The following is a 25,781-nucleotide window of genomic DNA, read 5'->3' as shown; positions in this document are numbered from 1 at the left end:
AAGAAGTTGAGGGAGGGGAAAAAAAAACAACAAGGTGAAGGACACATTTCATTGGGGGGAAAAAGCATTTCAAGCCAACTCATAAAGTGTCATAAATATTCACCAGTTTTTGTTTGTTTGATGTTACCTTTGGAGCACACTGAAAATGCATTCCAGGCACAGGTAATGTGGTGACATACATGGTAATACATCGGTAGAGGTACAAAGTTCCCAGTATAAAAAAGAACCTTCGTCCCACTATGGATCTGAAAACAGAAGACAGACATTCATAGTACTATACCATAAATGCATCTCTATTCCAGAAGCAGCAATCTGGAAAATTCAATACCACTTTCTTTCCACCTTTAATCTGTGCTGTGTACACATAGCATAATGAGAATTACAGATATATTTTAATCCCACTTTTCAGATTTAGGTTCCAAAAGGCAACCAACATAACTAATGTTTGTTTTGTTTTTAAAAAGTTACTTTAAGAAACAATACAAATGAACCCGAGTTACACACAGTAGAGTAATATGAGGGAATAGCTAGATCAGGGGTGTCAAACTCGTTTCATACAGAGGGCTGAACAGCACTCATCACGCTTACTGAGGGCCAGAAGTGATGTCGTTAGGCAGGAAGTGATGTCGTTAAACAGGTCAAAAATAAGCACTTTTTCTCACTTAGGAACTCATTAGCTGCAAATGGCAGAAGAGAAAATATGCTAATCTTGATCATATTTCAAGATATGGGAAAGCCCAATTTTCATGTGGCCTGCCCTTTCAGCAGTAATACTTCAGTACTGCTTAGCAGCCGAAAGTGTGAGGGCCAGATAAAAAGCTTCCGCGGGCTGCAAGCGGCCCCCGGACCTTAAGTTTGACCCCCAAGCTAGATGATCCATCAGCTGACTATAATCTTATCAGCAAGCTGAAGAATAATTTCCTGCTCCATAGAGAAAGTATGAGTAATGAATCATAATCTGAACGATGTGAATGTCACATAATTACTATTTTAATCACAGGAATGAGGCACAGGAAAGTCAAGGTGGATTAGGGAAGAAATCTCACATATTAATGCAACTAACAGCACAAAACTAGTTGCTTCTTGCACCAGGGCAGCAACCACAGTGCTGTTGCGAACATGCTGAAAAGCACAGAAGGTATTGCAGAAGGCCTGCAGAAAGGCCTGCGCTGTTCTGCTGGTGCCAGATCCAGCACCTGCTCATGCAAATTACCTATGAAGAACATATTATTTAGACCTTAGTTTTAGTTATTTCTCTCATAAGAGGTTATCGCTTATGTCATACTCCCAAGAACCTACTAGCTGGCTAAGACAGGAAACAGGATCCTAGAACAGATGGACCTCTGGACTACTTAAAAGGACTCTTAGGTTCTTTAGCCGAGTACTTATAACTTGGTGTTGTAAAAACTCCTACAACATCTTATGGAAGGAGCTTGGGTTTTCAGGGCTTGCAACAGTCACAATCATCGTTGGACTGCTATACAGTATGTGCACTAGAGTCCCTCATATAGATTACTCCTGTGTTAGCTGCTGCACAGAGAAAAGGCTGAAGCTGATGCAGATTATCAGCAATTCTTTTGAAAGCATATTACGTACATGAGCATTGGGAAGTAAACAAAACAACCACCATGGGGAAGGCGCCTGGTTATCACACTTTCCTTTTGCCACATGGTTCTAACTGCAGGACCACTTTCTTCATGGAGATTTTAGGACTCATGAATAACCCAGAGATAACCTTATCATCACCCAGAGATGATATCAAACAAATAACACTACATATCTAACATTTTCAAGAAAAATAATCTTTGCATTATATTTAATCAAATGGGTTGGAACTTCAAAGCATAACTGGTCCAACTGCTTATACCACAAAATCATGCAAGTTTCTAAGAAGAAAGGACTGATCATCCCAAAATGAGCAAATAAATCTCTCCCTCCATCTCTGTAACTGTATTGCTGAAGACTCACGGCAATCTTCTGTCAAACCCATTTCTTTCAATATATAGCAAATATTTTAAATATTTGTTTAAAACATGTTTTAAAACAAAAGGACAACTTTGAGAATTCTCTTTGCAAGAAGAAGCAAGGGCACTTACTTGTATCTAAGAAACAGCCACTGGATTATCCATAATCCAACTAGTATCATTCCATTTATTTCTGATACAGAAAAAGCCCATTCCACACGATCAATATAATCAAAAAACTTATCCGGCAATGGAGGACTGAGTTCCTTGGGAGGCACCCTCTCATGTACCACTGTAATCATGACAGTTGTTAGAACTAAGTTAAAGAGGGCGTACACAAAGGCAATGCCTGTTTTCCACCATTCCAAAGGGAATTTGTTTCTAGATTCAGCAGGCATAGCAATCTGGATATAGTCTGGATATTTTTTGGTGCCCTTCCGCAAGCCATTGGATAAGCCCTTGGGTTTGTTACTGCCATTCTGGCTCTCATCACTAGCAGTAAGAGCAGGTCGAACATAACCATTTGCAGCTTCATTGTTCTGGCCTTCCATGTGCTCTTCAAGCTTTGCTGTCTCTATGGTATCCATTGGGTCTACCATGTTTGGAAAACCAATGAATTTCTATCCAATTTCCAAAAATCTCTCACTTTTTTCCTCCGCAGTCTGCCATCCAAAGTTCCAGTCAATTACAGTCTTTGCACGTTCTCCTTCCAAGGACTTTCAGTATGATCTCTGCAAACAAAGTGGACAAAAAATAAAATTTGCAAAAATCCACACAGCTGATATACTTGGACAATACTGCAAAAGAAAAGTGATATTTAATGAAAGAGTCACTAGCCAAGCTGGGTTTATTGTTTAATTATTGTCATGAGCAGAGGTTAAAAACATTTCTGCTGATGTGAAGTCGGTTAGAATTCAATGTATGGGGTTTCTCTCTAAAACCATTTAAGCTTTTAAAAAGTGCAAGAAGGGCGGTTCAGTTTGAAATTCCTTCCCAGATGGTCAACTTGTGGATCAATGACTTTCGTTGCAGAAGGTTGTACTTTAGATTTCTGGTCTGTACAACTCATGATGACCCATGACCTTCTCCACCCATGCAGTCAGAGAAGCAGCAAATTAATCCCTGGTGGCTCATCCAATCTAAATGAACATCTAGTCCACCAAGAGAGTGTAGTTCAGTGCTGTTCAGCTCTTACAGTTAATTCAGTCTTTGGCTACTATCATGCACAGAAACACATCTGCATACAACCAGGCCTCAGGCCTTTAAGTACACCTATTTACGAGCAAAACAGAATGTCCTTAATCAGAAAAAAAATCCTGTCCATGTTTAATTCCCCTGGTCTTAATGTCAACCTGCGGATTTAGATGGAAGGGAATGTGCTATTCTCTATAATGGGCTGCATGAGCAGGTACAATAATCTCACAAAGTGACCTGCTTGGTTAAGTATTGCCCAATACACAAACTAAAATTTGAACCATATGATCAAGATAATCATTTCGTGCAGGATTATCAAATTAAGCTTTTGTAAATGGAATTTTAGAACAGGTACAACCCAACAAGATTTACCACAGATACTCACCTATAAGGCAATAAATTTGTGCCCAAAAATCATGGGTGAATTGCCCCCTTGCCTTATCTGCACAGTCACAGACAGAGGAGTGAGGGGCCATCTGCACCCTGCCTGAGTTGGTGGACTCTGAAGGAGGATGGGTAGCGGTGCCTCCTCCTGGCCTTGTGTGGGGTTCCTGGCAGCTGCACCTCCCACTCACCTGCGCCCAGGAGGTGTCCTGGCTGCCGCAGAGGGTCTGCCTCCTGCAGAGGGTCTACTTCTGAGTAAATCTCGTGCAACTATGTGCAGCTGCACTTGCTCAGACATTCCTTGTTGCTTTTCTCTCTGCTGTGAATTGAATTACACACTCCCAGTTACGTGTTATAAGCTGCATGTTATATGTAGAACCTCTGACTTAACACACCAGGCGCCTTAGAGGAGGATTTGACTAATGGTTCTGCTAGTATGCTGTTTACTGCGCACTTAGAGCCCAATTCTATGCTTGTCTACTCAGAAGTAAGTCCCATTAAAGTCAATGGTGCTTAATTACAGGAGAGTGTGGATGGGATTGTGGCCTTACTCTGATAGGGTTTACAAAAAGGTTGTGAAGAACACAATTTTAAAAGTTAATGAATAAAAATGTATCTTATGATCAAAGAGATAGATCATGGTTTTTAATAAATTAGAGACTGTTTTTACTATGCTATGTATACATACTATGTATGTACACTGTGTTTTTAATAAATTAGAGACTGTACAGTTTAGGTAACAATTACTGGTAGGTTATTTTTTTAGGATCTGGCCTTGGGTAGAAATCAGACAAAATTAGTCAGGCTAAGTTTAAAGCCCCCAACTTATTTGAGGGTCATAGAAAATTCCATGATTTTTGGCTTAAAACCTGCCTTCGACTTATCTGTGAGATCGACTTATATGTGAGTGTCTGCGATACACTGTGCAATTCTGTCAACTGTGGGAAAATTCTGAGATAATGCGGTCAACTTCCTGCATGCTCTCACAGTGTAGTGCTGCTGCTCACTGCTTTCTCAGTTTCCATACACAGTATCTTTGCTTTCCCAGTCACTGTCACCAGTAGCCTCTCACCTCAAACCTCCACCCACATATTCATACCCAAGCACCAGCTGCCAATCATGGCTTGTGTGGTTTTTTTTCCTCAACATATACCATCTGCATACATTCATATAGCAAAATTTTTTGATTTTGATGTTTTTCAAATGTTTTGACTTTCAAGAATTTAACCCCCATGTAAAAGCAACAGGTGGCTAATACAGCAGGGCAATGACGCTAATTTCCTTATGTTAATTTCTGCCTGTAGCCTAATTTGCAAACATTCTAAGTCAGTGTTTCTGCATTTGTCCTCCACTGTACCACTTCACATTGTCCACCTATTTGAAGTACCACCAGAAATAAGTGGCGATGACATCACTGCCAGTTACTTCTGCATTGTGAGGCCAGATATGACATTACAAACACCATGAAGAGGCTCAGGGTGGACAGGAGGGCTTTTTGAGTGTGGAAAAGCATGATTTGGACACTCCTACTTCGATTGCATTCCTGGTCTCGCTGCTGGTGGTAACACTGGTTGAGAAACACTGTTCTAAATGGGTGAATCTGGTGCAATAGTGACATGTGCAAAGATACTCATATTGCACCACCGTTCTCTCTGTTGATATTCCTAGAGGAATTAGTATTAATTCCACAGTTTTAGTGCTATAGTCAAGACTCACCTACCCTAGTTAACCCTCCAAAATGCTGCACAAAATGGAGGGATTCAAAACAGGGTTTCAGAGGAAGAACTCATAGGATACATCAGATGCTTTTAAAGGTATTCTGGGCCCAGATCATTTAGGGTCATAGTTTCATTTACAGTAAAACAATTATCAAATGTGTATTGCTACATAAACCTGCATGTGACAATAATGTAAGTGGAAGAATAGGCACTTGTCGAAAGGGTACATATCCCTCTCATGCACACTCCCACCCTCTTCCAGAATCCAAACATTTTCTTTTTCTCACTGGCTGAACATGGCCTGGGAGACATTTGCAGGGGAAAAAGAATCAATGATAGAAGGAAAGGTTAAGCAACCCTACCGCCCAATTTCCCCATACAAGTGTCCTTACCTCCTTGACACAATGGAAAAAATTGGGTTAGGAACCCTACATCCTTTTTGTAACCTATGATGTACTCTTGAGACAAGAGCATGCAATTCTTTTTGATGAATGCTTTCCCCTGGCCTATCCTTTGCCAGATATAGCACAAAATCCATTTGATCTCTAGACAAGACAGAAATCATATCTAGCCATTAGAAACCAAGTAACTTGTATGCCTCGAACAATGAAAGTAGCTGGGTCAAGATCACCAGGAACAATATACATGGTCAGAGTAGTGATCAAAGGAACATACTTCAATGTACTAGTCACAGAAGTTTATTTGCTCTGGCTTACCTCTGTCTTCACACCAGCACAAATGAGAGTTGCCAACAGGATATTACTCACATAAAGTGTAGCAAGCACAAATAACCGGAAACCCAAATAAAACTCAAAATTAAAAATGAAACTGAGTATCATGATATCAAAGACAGTGTTAACCACCAGACTTGTATACTTTGAACAAGATTCTAGACAATAGTCTCCATCATACCAAAATATAAACTCATAATTTCAAAGTCATATCCAGACACACACACTTTTTGAAATGGGTAGTGCACAGTGCACAAAGTCTAATGTTTGACTGATGCAGAGAACTGCAATTAAACCAGTGGTTCCTAAACAGTGCACAAAAGTACATCAGTCCACCACAAGAGGGGATGCACTAAGTCTTGAAAAATTAAATCACTGTATGGGATGCATTCACCATTCTGTGCCCAACAAGGTAGGGAAACCTTGTGCAGTATTGATGAACTATCAATATATGTTGCCCTGTCTATATCATCCTTGGAGGGGCAGGGGGAGGAATTTGATGAACAAGCCACTGTAAAGCTGACAATCACTACTGTCCAGAAAGCTTATCCTTCAGCTATGAGTGATGACAAATGAAGGACAATCTTAATTGGGCTATGCTGAAGTTGCCAAGATAATGCCTGTTCATATCTTATAAAAATGCCAAGGAGGAAGTATGCTTCCAAACTGGATCAAAAACATTTGTCCCAGGCATCATATGATTGGGCAACACCAAATAAAGCAACAATCCTATACACATTTACCCAGGAGGATGTTTTATTGAACTCAATGGGATTGACTTCCAAGTATAGGGCATGTTTAGGATTGCACTGTTAGACTTGTAAGGAAAAATTTTACAAACACATCTTATACAACTATAGTCCTCCATTCTGTCACTTTTTGTCTGCCAGAAGCACTGTCATACAAATCAATTGCAAGTTTAAGGGAGAAATGATACCAAGGACATATATAGCTGTGAACAAATCAGAAGCTTTCATAAGTGGAAAAGGTCTGTTATGCTACAGTTCTACCATTCATTCATCCATTATAAATATGTGCTATTTAACAGGAAACTGTCCAGCTCTAGTTCTTCTGTCCAGAATTCAAATAATACCAATTTACTGCAATGGAAGATTGTACTGATGGTGGTTTTGTGGAAACAAAGCCACTTTAATATGCTCTATGCGTTTCAAAAGTCATTTTTTCAAGCGCCGGTACCGTAGATTTGAACAGGACTGCACTGCAGTAGGCATTTTTCTAACTGCTCACTGTGGCCTTGCTCTTTTCGGGGGGGGGGGGGCTGCTCTACGGCCTGTGTCAGTCAGCACCCTGGGAGAGCAGCCAAAATGTGGTGCCAAAGTAGGCACTGCATTCCGTGTCTTGCGGAGCAATAGTAATGGCCTTCCTTAGAGGAAGCTGCTATAATCCCTGCTGGCATCAGACCCGTCTCCCATCTGCGTACGACTTACACACAGAACTTCACTCTATGTCCCCAATGTTCTCCCATTCTGATAGCTAACAAGATTGACCAGTAAATATTCTGAATTAGCGAGAAACTTCACAACTCCCAAATACAGGTGTACCCTGGTATCCGCAGGGGTTCAGTTTCAGAACCCCCCCAGTTAGCTGAAATCACGATTATTGGGGATGCCTCCCCACCCTCCAGAGGCTTCCCCTGCCTCCCAATGCCTTTTAAAGGCATAAAAACATCACTTCCGGTTTTACAAAAAAAAGAGATGGTAAATAACCTTGCTTATGTTTTGTATATAGATGAGCACAGTGTCATTTGTAGTCTTTTATAGCATAATCCTATGGATGTCTGCCCAGAAATAAGTCCCATTGAGTTAAATGGGACTTACTCCCAGGAAAGTACAGCTATGGTTTCAGCTTAGCCACTGTGAAAGTGGCCAAGCTTAAAATTAGAACTTTTTTCTGGTCACCATTGCCAGAAACTCACTAGGTGGCCTTAGGCAGGTCACTTCCTCTCAGCCTCAGATCTCCAGCTGCAATATTGAGATAATTCCATTTATTTACCTTACAGGGTTACTGTAAGATGACATCAAGCTAATACATATAAAACACACACAGAAAGCACTAAGTGTTATAAAGAAGCAAAAGTTATTTGTAAATATACATTATTGGTAAATATACCAATAACTGTATGGTTTTTAAAAGGCAAAACAAAAACAAAATACAACTAGCTGGGCAGCAACACATCCATAAAATGGGCTACAGGGCTTTCGGACTCTGCAAAATACTGTGGTTCAAATCCCAATCACATTCCCCTCTATGCATTATTTTATAATTAGTTCAAAGGGGGGGGGGGAGTTCAAGTGAAATAAATCCCAGTGTGTCCAATACAGCTTACCAGAAAGCAAGTATGTTCAGGGCCAAAGCCCAACATTCTATTTGATAAGGGATGAGTTACCAAGAAAACAAAACAAACTTACAGTCCATTCTACTATCTCACTCTTCTACAGGTGCAGACTAGGCCAAACTTTCTGTTTAGGAGAGGGGGAAGCCATGAGTGCTGAAAGGGCTGTCCTACAGAAAACAATCTTGGAGAGTCAGGGAAGCTAGTGATTGAAGCAAGGTCAAAAACAAGAAATGGACAAGTCTGTTACAAAAAAAAATAGATTAAAGGAGACCAAAACCAACAACCACCTTAATTAACTGAATGCTGTTTCTCAAATTCTCTCTCCTACATCCTCCAAGTCAAAAAGTCCTCCCCATCCTGAGCAGCGCTTACCGTTCTGCCATGACGCTGTGTTTCTTTCAAGTTGATCTGGGCACAGGGATGCAAAACAGTAAGTGCCACTCACTGGTGGGGAGGCTTTCTCAAAACCCAAGATCTGGCCAAAGGGCCAGGGTTTGGAGAAGAAGAATTATCTTGAAAGAATCATATAGCAGCCTTGGAGGAAGAGTGGACTAAAAATAAAGCAATGAACAAAACAAACTTGTGTATTGCTAGTCCAAATTTTAAAAATAGAATTTCATTTGCACACAACCTTAGTGGAAAATTTAGAGATGGGAAACAAAGAAAGGAAACATGTGATTAATTCCTGCTTGTAGTCATCAGGACACCCTTAACTGTACAACGCAAAAAAGACTCCGAGGTTTCATGCCATCTTCTGAGAGACAGGGAAACGCAAAACATGTATATTTTTTGTATCACATTGCTTTTAGTTATTATTTAGCAACAATTCCTAATTTTTTGTTGATTAAAATGAAATCATAGAAATGAAATACATATTCTGCCATTTTCCTATGCACATAAAATAACAGGGCAACAACCCACTGAAAAGCATAATAAATCTGGTCCAAAATAAACCAGTTCATTGTATTGGTTTTGTTTCTTAAAACCATTCTTGTTGCCTTCTAAACTCACACCCGTTTCATGCTTCATGGGTAAAAAGCATCTAGCTTTTTGTTTTTGTTTTTACTTGAAAGCCATTATTTGTTCCACATTTTGACCTTGTGGCAGTGTCTGGTGGCTATGCAGGATTCTTTAAAAAGAAATATGGATTGAAAGAAAACACTGGAAATATAGAACCCGAGGGCTGGTTCATATAATTGCTTGCCATTCTGTTTTCCCCTCACAAGAAGCATCTGCAGGGATGCTAGTGTGTATGTTTTTGAGTGCTTCAATACTGCCATGACCATATAAATTGCTGCACATGATCATGATTTGGTGACCAAAAGAGCCCTAAGGGTACTGAGCTCCCTGGTCTGCCTGAATTTGCTCTGCCCTTAAGTTATTTATTTGTTTGTTTGTTTATTTATTTATTTACATTTTTATACCACCCTTCCTCCAAAGAGCTCAGGGCGGTTTACACAGCTGCTCCTCCCCTCCTCCTTGTCCTCACAACAACCCTGTGAGGTAGGTGAGGCTGAGAGAAAGTGACTGGCCCAAGGTCACCCAGGAAGCTTTGTGGCTGAGGGGAGATTTGAACCTGGATCATCCAGGTCTTTAAGTTAGTTTCATAACTTAAAAATTCTTAAATCAAGAAACTAATTATGGTTTAGTTTCACATTTAAACAAATATAACTTTAGCCATCACTAGTCATGGTTCACTTTTAAACCAGAGACAGAGCCAAAACCTATCCAACTTTCCAGAGCTAATGTGGCTGTGTCACTGGGTCATCTTGCGCTGCATCTTGCAATGGAGGGGCGGTCATGGAGGCGTCCTCAAGGTAAGGCACTGTTTGTTCCCTTACCTCAGGGCTGCAGTATGGCTGCATTGTTGAATAGAATTGGGCCCTGAAGTCACAGTTAGAAACAGGATCACTGAGGTTTGGAGGGAGGCAGTGGCAGACTTGGGACAAAGTGCACCTTAAATTCACCACCACCAACTCCTCACAATCACCACTGAGATTGTACTGTGCAAAATTTTGCAACATTCTTTATCTGCTGGCTTTGTGTACAAAACTGCCAATTTCTTGATGACAGTCTGGCAAAAAAGACAGGAGCATAATTGCCTTATGCTTTTGCTGTGGCCGCAGGTCATTTCAGGACAAACAACTCGTTTCCAAGCATAGCTTCCAGGACATAGGAAAGTGCAATCAAATTAAGGCAGAGACAAACCAAGCATTTTGTTTTGCATGCCATTTCATAAACATTGGACATAGGGCTCATTTGGCAATAATTGTTACCTTGAGGATAGAAAAATGACTTGCTCTCTCCCGCATCTCACACACAGCATCATAAGCAAAGCTGACAGGTATCACTTTCGAACCAGACCAATAGGCAACAGGTTAACAAATAATGGTGCATTTGTCACCTTTGATTTACACCTTATTAGTCAGAAATTGTATCCATGAATATAAATTATGCATTTGGGACAACCTCTATTAGACAGCACTGCACAGATGCAATGGCAACAGTGAAGAGAGTCTTCTTTGCAATTTCCACTCTTGCCAAGTAGGCCCCAAGTGGAACTCTGTCTTGTCCACTTTGGAAGTTCCTTCACTTCTGCTCTAGCAATCATTTCAACTGCTTCATTTCTCTCAGGTTCTGTTCATCCAAGGAGATGTCCAGGCTCAGCCTAGTGAGAGTGGACTTTAGGGAGTAATTGTGTCTACTGCTAGAGCAATCTCTGAAATCCAGAATGTGATCAGAACTTTGATAGATGCAATCAGACACTGAATAAGATGTAAATAATTCCAGTTTAATTTACAGCCCAATCTGACGTATGTCTACTCAGAAGTTCCACTGTGTTCAATGAAACTTACTCCCAGGAAAGTGAGTATAGGATTGCATCCTAAGTAAATACATACTGAGAAAACCAGTAGCCTCAGGCCTAAACCAAACATGCACTTATCCCATGGGAAAATACATCCATGAGTTCAACTCACATGGGATTTATGACCACATGTTCATTGCAATCCAGGACTTTCTTCATGGCCTTTTATTTAGTGGTGCTGATGTACAGAAACAGAAGAGAAGAACAGCAGGAGTGGAGACAGTTTGTTTCCACACTGACTGTCCTATAAGGAATGGCAGAAAGTGTTCTAGGTACAGAACATCATTTGGAAGGATGCACGTAGAGGTACCCCACCTTATGTTTCCGTCAAATCCATTGTGCCTGGTAAAAAAAAAAAAGTCATGGGAAAATATTGACCCACTGGATAAATCAGGAGCAGCAAGAAATACAATGCCCATTATTTGCTTCCTTTTCCCATTGGCAGTGGAAAAAAGAAGACTGGAACCAGCCAGATGAGGAGCCTGTTTTAGGAAAAACTACTTCTAGCTAGCTGCTGACTAAACTCATCTAGGAAGTGTGAGTCACCAATTAACAAAAGGAAAAGTGTTAAGTCAACCAATTCTTTCAGAATAAGTGAATGAAATATTTTTGGAATGCATCGTATTTATTATCATTGCCATGAGAGATTGTACAGCACATAACAATCTGGCATATGTGTGTATTAATAGATGTTAAGAGTTGATATCTAAAACATAATGTGTTCTAAAGATAACACACCATCTCAAAAATCCAGGAAGAAAAACAGTTCTGATTTTAAATCTTTTACAGTTTGTTCTCTCATATATTACACACAGACACAGACACCCAGAAAGAGAGAGAGAGAGCAAGAGAGAGAGCGAGAGAGAGCGCGCGCACAGACTTATGCCCAAAGTTGGTTGTGAAAGTTCTGAGGAACAAGCAGCGCTGTACACACATACAGGCATGTCAAAATAAATCAAACCCAAACAAGGATACCGAGAGACACTACTACCGTTGACACAAGCTTATTTCCTTTATATGCCTAGTATTGAATACACACTACATAAGGGAATTTTCATTAATGGTTTGGATTTCATACTCTTTATTCAGGAAGTGAGCATTCTTTTTATAAAACCTGAATTGGTATCTCTCTTATTTATAGGTTATCCCAAAACTACCACTCAAGAGATCAACATTTCTTTTAGCTATAGGCAAATGCTTGGAGGATGCCCTTATAAGCAACTTTGTTGCAACATCAGACTAACAATGCCTTTGTTACATTCAATATTTGCTAACCTTTCAGGGTTCACACATTTGATATTACAAGGAGGACTGCAAATTTCAAAATTTATAGATGGCTCTTTCTTCAAAGAGCTCAGAGTGGTGAATGTGGCTCTTCCATTTATCCTCACAGTAACCCTGTGAGGTAGGTCAGGGTGAGAGATGGTGAATTGCCCAAGATCACCCAATAAACTTCACGGCTGAGCAGGAATTTGAACCAAGTCTTTCTAATTCAAGTCCAACACACTAACCACTGCAGAAAAGTATACTTTTTTTTTTTTTTTTTTTAAAAAGCAATATTTTCCTCTCTAAACCATGATTGGAGCTTAGGAACCAAGATGCCAGTATGCAGTTGAACACTGCAAGGAGAATTCATTAAACCAATTTTTATGAAATCCTCATTTTCAGACTAATATAACCTGTGTTAATACTGAACATTTCAAAATCTGCAAGCAGCCTTTAGTCACATTTAATTTAAAAAAGTACATATATATCCTGCCTTTTACTGAAGACAGCTCTCTAACAGTCCAATCCTCCTCCCAAAGCAGCTGTGCCAATGAGGCATGTGATGCATCCTATGAGGGGCAGTCCCAGAGGCTCCAAGAGGTAAGTGGACTTTTGTTCCCTTACTCTGGGGCAAGCCTCCACGGCCCTAATGGGTCTCCTAGAATCTACACCAGCAATGGCACACCAGTATTCCCAGGATCCATCCCTCCCTCCCCTGCCCTCTTTCCTGCCCAAATGCTCCCTCCCACTGCCTGCCCCCTGCATTGGCTTACTTGCAGTTCTGTATTTAGTCAGCTGATGCAGCAGGCCTCCAACATTGCCACCATCTGTAGTGATGGTTCCAGAATGGCCGCCAGTGATGTGCTAAACACACCACCATATGCCTGTTTACAACCCTAGGACCACTGTCATAAAGATCAGTTCAGATTGGGCTGTAAGAAAGTCATTTTCAGGAGAGCTCATGCCATGGATCTCTTTCGGGAAGTATGTCTGACAATCTAATCACTTCATCTTTGTTCAAATTCACTTCAGAATCAGAAAATGTATTTTCTTTTTTAAAGTTTACAGTTACAAATACACAATATCTAGTTAATCACAATACACATTATCTCTGGCAGAGATTTCTTTGCAACTATAGGCAGTTACAAGAAGTCATGCTGTCATGGGGTGATTATTTTGGCACTGAAACTACATGGTCACTACCACAATAGTCAAAGAGGAAAGTATTTGTACGAAGTGAAAGGAACAAGGAAAAAGTTACAAATATTCTGACAGGAATCCATGAGCTATACAACAATAGTTGGGAAAGAGGATAATGAATGTACAGAATGACAGTTCAGAAAGTCTTAACATTAAAAATAACTTCTTTTGCTCTTTGCTTTTTTCTCCATCTAACCTGTTATTAGATGCCTTTTGTTCCAAACTCTATATATCATATTATATGCCCCAACAACTCTTTTAGCTGCCATCATAGCCAGTTCCTGTCCAACTGCCTACATAAATGGCTGAGCATCACATGTACTCAAGAGGATTCTAAGGTAACCTGAGAGTAGAGATGGAACTGTTTATGATGTCATCAGCATTCAAGTTTTTTTTTAAAGAAATCCCTATTCAGAATATCCACAGACTTGCTGGGTGCCTTTTACGAGCCTTACTGTAAAAAATGAGACGCATAAGAGTACATCTTTAATGCTAAAATTAAAGGGCAGGAGGTCTGGTCTAGAGGGTAGAGCCTCCATTTGCCTGAAGATAACATCCACAAGGTCGCCAGTTCGAGGCCACCAGCACCGTGCGACCTTGAAGCAGCTGACAAGCTGAGCCGAGTTATTCCATTTGCTCTGAGCGTGGGAGGATGGAGGCCAGGATGGAGGCCAGATCAGAACAAAACATCTGAATTTGTTGTGGCTCTTGAAAGACAGAGCCTTCTTTCAATTGTAAAAATCCCTCATTTAAATTAGCCTGCCTATGTAAACCGCCTTGAATAAAGTCTTGAATAAAGACCAAGAAAGGCGGTATATGAATACTTGTATTATTATTATTATTATTATTATCCAGTTTGTATAGTAATGTTGATAAGTGGGGGAACATACTATCTGGAAGCAATGTACTTGACCCATTTCTTCCAGTTGATTCACTGTCTCTTGAACCATAATACATCTGGACCAAAACACAGTGATGATATGATGGGAACCTCAGCTACTCAGAATGCCTACTCAGCTCTTGAGACTCACTGGGAAGCCCTGAGCAAGACACTAATTTCTTAGCCAGACTTACATTTCAGAGTTGTGAGGCTAAAATGCCACTAAAATTTAATGAATGTAAGACAATAATACAAGTAATACAATAATTAATATAACCAGTATGAAGAAAGAGGAAAAAAACTGTAAAGCTGCTTATGGCACCTTCTGATGGGGAAAAGTGGGATATAAATATTTTCAAACAAATAATTCTGGAGCAAAGAAACACCCCAAATTTCTCTGTCCATTCTGTTTTAAACCCACACCACATCATAGTTACCCAATAGCATTCCAGTAAAATGTAAGGGAGGGGGAGAAAAGGACTGTAACTGGTTTTAGCAGTGTTTCTCAAAGGGTGGTCCTAGGACTCCCCAAGACCATTTCAGGGGCTCTACAAGCCGACCATCAGTTGCTATCATTTGCTCCTTGCCCTATTGGCTCATCTGTCTCTCACACTTCCCATGTTTGTGGCTCTCCTTCCTCATTCACCTCCAATTCCAGCTTTTCTCCACTATTTGGTGTTGGGCCTGGTGCATGCACCATTTGGTGGGCCACTGTGAGATAACAGAAAGCTGGAATAGATGGGCCTATGGCCTGATCCAGCAGGGCTATACTTATGTTCTTAGTGCTCTAGGGCTCCCCAATATACCTTTTTGGAATATAAAGGGCTCAGAAGACTGAAAAGTTTGAGAACTGCTGGGATACAACATGCAAAGTTTTGAATGCAAAGTTCCTAAATTCAGTCCCTGACACCTCCAGGAAGGGCAGAGCTATTTCCCGACTGAAATCCTGGAAAGCTGTTGCCAGTCAGCATCCGCAGTACTGAGCTAGATGGACCAAAGGTCTAACTCAATATAAGGCAGCTTCTTATGAGGGAAATCTTCAGTCCTTTTTCTTCATGATGATATTTTGCCATTTTAGATTTTGAACTTTGTGCTGATCATACAACAAAATTTTTTTAACTCACTCCAACGTCATCCAGGTATCTTCCACTAAGTGATGATAGCTCCTGGTGAACATTTGCAAAAGATTTTAGCACAAAAAGAGAGAATATTTAAACACAAAAATACATTGACAAGAAGCCTCTTAGGAAACTCAGTATATATGACTGCTGCCAAGAGAAGTGATGCCTGGATTTCCCTTTCACAGTGGTTTAGATGACTCACATTCCCACCCAATTATTAATATGTGTCACAAGGTCTTCCTTTCACTCCCAAATTCCACACTGGTGAGCCCTGACTACTACTCTTGGCCTTGGACAGCACACATTCATTTCTCAATGAAAGATTAAGTTACTAGCCAGTAAGTATCCTCACGTAACTCACTTAAACAAAAAATAAAAAAATAAAAAATACCACCAGAAATTAGAAAACCAAAAAGAATTCCCAGAAAACAGATACACTGTATTTTAGAAAATTTTGAAAGCCAACATTACAGCCACAGAATCAGCACCAGCAAGATTACCACCACCATCACATCTTTCATAAACTATTTGATTTACAAATTCCATCTGTCTCCTGATAGCAATATTTTTGAATGGGAATGGATAATCTAAGTTAAATGTAGTTGTAGGCAGAATTCATCCAAACACCAGAGAGGGAGAACAGACAGACACAGACCATGTCTTGTCATACCCTTCATAGTCTTCCCCAAGATTTTCAACACAGACTCTTGTAGCACCTTTAACAGTAGTCAATTTATTTTCACATAAGCTTCTGTGGACTAGAATCCAGAGTTTAACCCACTTGCATGAAACATACTACAGTCCATGAAATTTTATGTGAAATACATTGATGAGTCTTTAAGGTGCTACAAGGCTTGTGATTGTTTTTGCTGTAGCAGACAAAACACAGTAAACCCCCAGAACAGGATTTTTCAACTGCAGTACTTTTCTGTGGCTTCCTAAGACTTTCATTCTGTTAGTCTGTCTCAATCAACTGGCAACACATGGACCACATGAACCTGCCTTGTACCTAGCCATGTAGCCCAGCTTTGTCCATTCTGAATGGCAGGAGTTCTCCAAGGCCTATTGGGCAAGATATCTGCCCTATCCCTGCTTCCTAGCATCATTTTAACAAGACATACCAGTGCCTTGAACTAGGAATGTTCTTCATACAAAGTTTGTGCTCTGCCACTGAGTAATGGCATATCTGCCTCATGGAATGTATTTTGAAAGATCCTCCATTGACATCATGCTTACCAGGGATTTTAAAAAGGTTAGTCACCTGGTATACTGCAACAACTCCCTTCTGTGAATAGCAGAGTATAAGGGTTGCTTTTGTTTTAATATATGAACTGCTCTCTCCAGGCCATTGGTCCACCTAGCTCAATATTGTCTACACCAGTGTTTCTCAAGCTGTGGGTCAGGACCCACTAGGTGGGTTGCAAGGCAATTCCAGGTGGGTCTCCATTCATTTCAATATTTTTAATATATTAGACTTGATGCTACCATAGTATGTGACTGTATTTGGGGAAATGTGACAGACCTGTACTTTTAACAAGCTACTGTGTATATTCTTTTAATAATGATAGTAAATGGGACTTACTCCTGGGTAAGTGTGGGTAGGATAGCAGCCTAGGATTGTTAAAAATGTTCCTGCTTGATGATGGCACTTCCGGTCATGACATCACTTCCGGTCATGACATGAATCCTGACAGATTCTCATTCTAAATAGTGGGTCCCAGTGTTAAATGTGGGAGAACCACTGGTCTGCACTGTTGGCAACAACCCTCCAGCACTTCAGACAGGAGTGTCTTTCCTAGTCCTACCTGGAGACACCAGGGATTGAACCTGGGACCTTCTGCATGCAAAGTTTTGGCCATTCCCCAGATTCTACTTGTCTACTGTTGCTCCTTGTTTTCTATTTAAACTCCCTGATGTCTCTCTTTTTTTCTTTGCGTACTAACAGGGTGGTCATGGTCTCCAATGGCTAAATTGCTATAAATACTAGTTCACATTATATGTGCATGTTGTTCACTAGCCAGTCTAGCTTCACCAACATTTCCATTTACACAATTAGAAACTCCCTCTAAAAGATATTCTATTGTGTATCTTAGCAACACAAATACACACCAATCCAATTACTCACCAGTGATCAGACTGTGACTCATTAGTGAACTCTCTGCTCTCTCTTTTGAGTACTGTTAGGATAACCTAAACCATTTGTCTCTTAAACCGAGAATCACCGTTACTTGCCTGACAGAAATCTAGATAAACAGTTGCAATTTAGTGCTTTCTAGGATGCCAACACTGACAAACATACTGCAAAGCATAGTAAACATCAATTCCTAGAGCACCAGAGAAGATTTTATTCTTTTATTATCAGAGATACAGATTACCTAGATAGCCACTGTTTAAAGTTTGTCAACTGCTGTTGATGAAATGTCTATAACATGGAGTCTGTTTTTGCATACATATTCAATTTAGGGTTGTTATTAGTGGGACGTTTTACTCTTCAAGGGCACTCTCACAGATTTAAAACTTTACAAGCAGTATTTCAGATACTAACTAATCTTAGGGAGCAATCCAAACCTGCGCTGGAGCAGGCATGCCAGGAGGCTTGCGCTGCATCCAACGCAGGTTCATTAGCTACAATGGCTCAGCCAGGGGCAAGGGGAAGCCCGGGTAAGGGCTGCTCACCCCAATGGGTCTCCTTGGACCTGCGCCACCTCTGGAGGTGGTGCAAGTCAGAGGAGAGCGGAGCGGCTTGAAGTTGCTCCGTTCTCCACAGGTAAAGGGGTTGGGATCTGGCATAACTGGGCCTCTGGAGGTGGTGCAAGTCAGAGGAGAGCGGAGCGGCTTGAAGTTGCTCCGTTCTCCACAGGTAAAGGGGTTGGGATCTGGTGTCTGGGCCACAGAAGGCCCCGGGGCCACTCATCGCCCCGCCCTTCCCCCACCCAGAAATGCTCCCCTCCTGCCTCCTCCCCCTGCACCTACCGTTGTCGCTTGTATCAGCACAGGTGCGCGGACACACGCAGCGGCAAGGAAGCCGTTGCAGAGGCTTCTGCCGGCCTCTGCGCGTTGGCACATCTGGATGTGCCAGCGCAGCTTCCTCCCACGGAGGCGCAAACGTGCTTTATGGCACATTTGCAACCCTCCTGGGAGACGGTACTGAACTGATCCATGACTGGCATATAAAGAACAACTAAGTCTCATTGTGAAGGGACTGTAGCTCAAAGACATTTTTTCCATGTAGAATGTTCCAGGTTTAATTGCTTGCATCTCCAAGTGGGGCTGGGAAAGACCCTCTCTAAAATCCTGAACATTCTTGCTTGATCAGCCAATTCGGACAAGGTCATGTACTGGGAGCTTGCCGAACACAAGGTAATCAAAACTATTCATGATCACAAGAGTAGTGCCTTCAACCTTGGCTTCTCTCAACAGCTTACACTAGAGATTCATCATGAGTTATAGCCCCATTGGGATTTTGGTCTATAAAATGCTGTCACAGACCCCCTCGTTGCTGTAGCTTGTGGTTATTACTGCTTGGTTATCTTTTTCTGGTACAACAAACAACCCAGTTCTCTCTGCTAAGCAAGAACCGCTGTTGCAGCTGGCAACCAGGACCACTTTTCTAGCACTTTCCCTTTTTCTCCACGCCCTTTCCTCCAAGTACTTCCACAAGCTACACTCAAGTACCCACTGGGCTGCCTTCCCTGGGGAAAGCAGTCTTGGGTCTCTTGCCGTACTTCCCTCCCTGAACTAGCTACAGCTTTCTGACTGTGCCCACCTCTTTCCTACATGAGAGTGATATTTCTACATCATTTTACTCCAAGTTCACTTATTCCTTTCCACTTTGTAGTATTGTATTAACCATCACATGGCACAGAGTCCAAATTGTCCCAGAGATGCATATTTATAGAGGGGAAAAACCAAACACAATTTAGCCACATCCACACCACAATGAACTACTAAATTATGTTAATGGCTAGCTTATTCATGAGTCTGGTGGGCCACTATGATATATAGGAGATGGAATAAATGAGCTTTTGGACTGATCCAACAGCTTTTACGTTCTTATGCCATGATAGGAATATGCATCATCCTGCGTTTGTTTTTAAGAAGTAGGTAAATCATCTCTAATATGCACCCTCTATACTGCAAACTGTTTAGGTTACTACCATTAAACTTTTCATATTCTGTTTATTACCTGTTGACACTCTATATTAAAATACTAGCCACAATAAGGGGTGTCAAAAAAGTAACCTCCCAAAGAAAACTTGGGATATGCTGTAATAGCTTTGCGATATTGGGAAGCACAGTCTGAGGCCTGTCTACTCAGAAGCAAGCTGCACTGTGTATAAATATTTTTATGATCACAGCCTTAGAACACCAACACAGTACGAATAGTTGGCATAAATTAAGTTTGCTAGAAAAGATGCACCAGAATTTCAGCAATAGCTAAATTTAGAAACAAAAATCATTTCATGGTGATTGCTACCATATACTTTCACCTCTCTAACATGCTGCTGCATTTATTCCTGCACAACAGGCTATACAGTATGTCACCACATATTCACACATGACACCATTAATTACTGTCACTTATCAGGTTAATATAAATCACCATTTTGATCTTCAAGGCAGCTTACAAACATGCCTGAGAGTCCAATCTAGGCAGGTCTGCTCAGAAGTAAGTCCCATTATAGTCAATAAGTGTTGATAGGATTGCAGCCTGAATCAATGTGTTTGCCTCTTCAGCAAGAGACGACATTCTCACTCACACACACCTACCTTCCTAAAAACAAATCACCAAACTCCCTCATCCTATGTCCTACGTCTACTATGGAGTGTTACATCCAGTGCCAGTAAACTTGGCAGCCTTCAGTTATGTCAGCAGGGCAAAGATCAAGCCCTCTCAAAGTTACTCATTCCTCTCCAGAAGCACAGCAGATAATGAACAGGTCAGGGCTGCTTATACCACACATTTTCCCCCCACAGGGACATGCCTTGATGGCAGTTAGAATTGTCACAGAAGAGAGCTTGATGCAATTACTCCCCTCCCCTGCTGACATCAGCAGAGGTTCTAGTTATCTCCGTCTCTGCAGTGTGGGAAACAGTAAGTACTACCTGGAAGCACCCCTCCACCTGAACCCAGAACTTGAGCAAATGGCACCCAGTCAGCCTAGGAGGACAGGTTACTACTTTTACTACTGCTCTCTTTTGTACCTTTTCCAGCTCTACAATATCTTACTAGGGCAGGGGTGTCCAAACCCTGGCCCTGGGGGCTACTTGTGGCCCTCGAGGCTTCTCAATGTGGCCCTCAGGGAGCCCCCAGTCTCCAATGAGCCTCTGGCCCTCCAGAGATTTGTTGGAGCCCACTCTGGCCTGATGCAACTGATCTCAGCATGAGGGCAACTGTTTGACCTCTCGTGTGAGCTGGGGGATGAGGGCTCCCTCCACTGCTTGCCGTTTCACGTCTGTGATGCAGCAGCGGCAGCAAAGGAAAGGCCAACCTTGCTTTGTGCAAGGACTTTTATAGGCCTTGAGCTATCACAAGACCTTCATTCATTCATATAAGTTCATCTTTAATATATTCATTTATGTAAACTTATGTAAATTTATTCAAATTTTAAATGTAAATTAATTCTTTTTTGCCCGGCCACTGACACAGCGTCAAAGAGCTGGTGTGGCCCTCCTGCCAAAAACTTTGGACACCCCTGTTCTAGGGGATGATTATCAGAACTGTAAACAGTATTCCAAGTATAGATGCACCATTGACTTAGACAGAGGCGATATAATACAGGAGGACCCCCTGCGCGCACTCCCTCTGGAGGCAAGGGCTTCTCTGGAGGGTAGGGGGTGTTCATCAGTATCCTCAGTTTCAGTTAACCACAGGGGGTTCCAGAATGGAACCCCGTGGATACCGAGGCACACCTGGATTAGCAGTTCTATTCTCAATCTCTTTCCTAATTACCCCTAGCATGGAATTCACCACTGCCACACACTGAACCAACATTTCCAATGAATCATCTACCATAACCCCAAAATATCTTTTCTGGTTCATCACCAACAGAACCTACCAATGCACATTGAAATTGAGATTTTTTTTAAAATTCAACACGTATCATCTTACACTGACTGACATCAAATTGCATTTGACTTTTGGTTGCCCATTCACTCAGTTTGGAGAGATCTTTCTGGAGACCTTCACAATTTGCTTTGGTTTTCACCATCCTGAATAATGTGGTGTCATATGCAAACCTGGCCACCTTGCTATTCACCCATTGTTTATGAATTGTTGAATGAATCCAGATTGTTTATGAACAAGTTAAAAAGTGCAAGACAGATCCTTCAGAGAACCCTACTTCTTGCTTTCTTCAGGGCCAACCTTAGGGCAATGTGGCCTATACAGTGATATTGGGCCTTGTTCCCTGGAGGCCCCTGCACTGAGGAGAGGACGACAGATCTCCAACTATTGCAGCCATAATCTGGCAGCCTGGGAGGGCAGCGTGGCAGAAAGACAGTAGGGTTGCTCACCCTCTCCTGATACTGTATGCGCCTCCCAGAAGTAGTTGGTGGTGAAGCAGTTACGCTATGTCACCGTCAACTATTTCTGGGTGCTGTGCTTTGCATGCAACACCACAAACGCCTGGCTCGCCATAGGTGCAGTTGCTGCAGCTGCCTGGTGAGTGGGGGGTCATGCACGAGTGCCCCACACTGAGTCCCGAGGCCAGCCCTGGCTTCCCTCCTCTGTGAAAATTGTCCATTTATTCCTACTTTCTGCATCCTGCTCTTTTAACCAGTTACCAATCCATAAAAGGATTTGCATTCTGCACATTAGGAAGCGATAATTGATTGAAGTGCTAATACATATACACACAAAAAAACCTGCAAGAAAATAAAGCCTGTATTTTAAAAGCCTAATCCTCAACATATTTACTCCAAAGTCAACCCCAAATGTCAGCATTATTTTTTTAGTTTCAAACAGGTTTTCTTTGGATTTCAGCAATGCAGCCCAAACCTATTCACATCTACTTGAAAGCAAATCTCACTGAGTTCAATGGTGCTTACTCCCAAGTAAGTGTGCATAGGATTACAATATCCATTGACAGCTGAGCAGCAATGGTCTCGATGGTTAAACAGCTCTCTGAGCAGATGCAGATTTCAGGGAACAGTAGTTCATCTGTCTTCAAGAAACGTTCCCATCAATGCCCGTTTACTCACAGCATCTGTTGGGACAGTACTAAATGCCCTTTGGAATAATCTGGGACAGTAGTGTCCATGGTACAAATAATCCTCCTAACAGGCCGAGATCTGCAAAAACAGCTATGTCTCTGTTAAGAGTCAGCCTCCCAGCATCTGCTTGGCATACAGCAGTACTGTATGCCATATTAAAATGAAGTGACATAGAAACTACATTTACACAGTACAGACCAGTGGTTCTCATGCATTTAAAACTGGGACCCACTTTTTAGAATGAGAATTTGTCAGGACCCACCAGAAGTGATGTCATGACCAGAAGTAACATCATCAAGCAGGAAAATTTTCAACAATTCTAGGCTGCGATCCTACCCACACTTACCCAGGAGTAAGTCCCATTTACAATCATTGTTACAAGCATATACATAGTAACCCATTAAAGTACAGGTCTGTAACATTTTCCCAAATGTAGTCACATGCCATGGTAGCATCAAGTCTAATATATTAAAAATAAAATATTGAAATGAATGGGGGCCCACCTGAAATTGAATCACAACCCACCTGGTGGGCCCCGACCCACAGTTTGAGAAACACTGGTGCAGACAACTATTATGAAATACCACCTATAGTCAATTTGATAATAAGTTTTCTAAATAAAATAGCTTTTCTAAATAAAATCCATTAAATAAGTTGCATTTGGAAGATTGATTTGGGAGTTAAGTAGCTCATTCAGAAAACAGAAATAAAAGGGACATTTAATCCAGTATGCATGCCAAAATAATTGGATTTAAACCAAGAGAAGGTTCAAGACCATACTATTAACCATGCAATCCTATACATATCTACTCAGAAGTAACTCCTCCTGAACTCAATAGGCCTTACTCCCAGGTTAGCGGCAGCTTAATGGCCCAATCCTAACCAACTTTCCAGCAACGCAATCCCAAAATAAGGGAACAAACATTCCCTTACTTTGATGAGGCCTCTGGGACTATCCTTCCACTGCAGAAAGCAGCACACACCCCACTGGCATGGCTGCATCAATGCTGGAAAACTGGAATGGATTGGGCCCTCAGGTGTATTAGTAATCCAGCCATATGTAAGCCATACCCAAAGAAAATCACAATTCTTAACTGAAAGAACATAGCCACACACTGTGAAACATGTTTTAAGATAACTGGACCCTACCTTTTGAACAAATGACTGCTAGACAGCTTACTCAATGCAAAGCCATTACCGGTAGCTTATCTGTTGTGTCTCTTGTTGGTACAGAGTCCAAGAAGGATGATGGTGCTAGTGAATGGTGAGACTGATGTTAAAGCTTTTTAGTACTCCTGCCATGGCTACATACAGGAGGCCTATGCCGAGCCAAAAGAAAATGGCACCCCACCTAAAGGTTTATTTCCAGGCAGCACTGGACATAGTTTCAATAAGAGGGCTTCATCCTCACACTGATCAGGTAGAATGTAGCTTCCAATTCACTTCTTGGTGTAGGGGAGGCTAAAAGAGATCATAGAAGAATGATATTATAATTTCTCCCCAGTTCTCTGGTGTACCTCCTACTGCTGCTGCCCTTACAGTGCACGTGACGTGGAGAGGGGGGATTTGCTGCATGGGTAACAGTCTATCCTCCATATCTACCTTACCCAGGCTTCGCACACTGGAGAGGACACTCTGTTCCAGAACACTATTCAGAGTGCGATACCATAGTCTTCCGAGACTGAAGGATGCCAACAAGAAAAGCACACCCAGAAGAATGATGCTGGCAAAAATGCTTATGACCCATGTACAGTCACAGCAAGTCTGGGAAACAATTTATTTCAGTTCAATAGGCCTAGAATGGCTTCAACCCACATAGCCAGTTTTGTGAATTATGCTGCCTAGGAGCGTATTAATACACTAAGCTCCCAAGAAATGTGCTGGTTCCATTCCAGAGATTTGTCTTTCACATTTGCACAAAAAGCAACACTATGGACATATTGCATCTGTGCAAAAGTGCCAACACTGCTGTCCATAACTTGGCCATCTGAAACTTGAAGACCCAGTGTACTACTGAAACGAAAGTGCTTTTAGAAAGTCAATAAAAACAAGCAGCGTGGCTAAAATATGACTATAAGCCCAACTATTTCAGGTTAAACATGGTTATATTTTGAAGACGGCAATGAAACTTAGACCCTAATCATACATTCTCTGAATTGCATAGGAGATGCTACACTGTGGCTACTTATAGTATCATTTATAAGGAAGCAGTGAACATTGGGTGAAGTGATCAACTTCATTTCCTGCCTACATATATACATGCTAGAAATGCCCAATCAATTAGCCCTTTGATAACTTATGTACCTGTCTCCCACCATGCAGGAAAACCCATCAATCTGGATGTGTATTTGTAAGTACAAAATAAAAAATGCGTATAAGTTTGGCATGAGTAACTTTAACCTTAAAATTCTTATTGAGCAGCCGGTGTTGGCAGCCTTAGAGTATTAAAGTGTCTACTTGGCTTCGGTCATCAAACCATTTATCCCAGAGTACTCCATTTTTGTAACTATGATTGCTTTCAGTGACTGCAACCATTAAGAGCTGCTTCTCATGTTACAATTTCATATACACAAGCCCACAGTTGTTTACAAAGAGGTGTGCATTTTTAAATGTGAAAGCAGATGGAGACAGTTCCTTTTTGGGGGCCAGAGGGGGATATTAGAAAGGGGATCATCATCCAGAAACTTACTATCAAGTAGGAAGGAGGAAGAAAGACTCCTGCATATCCATTTTTACATTACAAAGTGCATACCACAAATAAACTCACATCCAGAGTTCTAAGATTTCCAGTCCTCAAGAAGTGACTACTTGCAGAGTAAGAGGCCACAAAACGAAGCAGCCATTGCACAGCTACACTCTTTACTGGGGATATGTTTTAACGGATGG

The 25,781-nt window shown here is 41.4% G+C and overlaps 1 protein-coding gene across 1 annotated transcript in view; it reads right to left on the bottom strand.

Moving 5' to 3' along the window:
- SGMS2 (sphingomyelin synthase 2) overlaps nt 1–25,781 on the bottom strand; it is a 40,298-nt gene that overhangs the window by 9,457 nt on the left and 5,060 nt on the right. The window contains exons 2-3 of the mRNA XM_066632703.1: nt 2,097–2,695; nt 128–245 (exon numbers count right to left, since the gene is read on the bottom strand). Coding sequence (XP_066488800.1) covers nt 128–245; nt 2,097–2,563 — 585 coding nt within the window. The 5' untranslated portion in view covers nt 2,564–2,695. The remainder of the gene's footprint in view (nt 1–127; nt 246–2,096; nt 2,696–25,781) is intronic.

This window comes from Tiliqua scincoides, chromosome 6 (genome assembly GCF_035046505.1).
Source record: "Tiliqua scincoides isolate rTilSci1 chromosome 6, rTilSci1.hap2, whole genome shotgun sequence".
Taxonomy (NCBI): domain Eukaryota; kingdom Metazoa; phylum Chordata; class Lepidosauria; order Squamata; family Scincidae; genus Tiliqua; species Tiliqua scincoides.
Note: the sequence above shows the minus strand (reverse complement) of the source record. Positions and strands in the feature narration are given on the sequence as shown.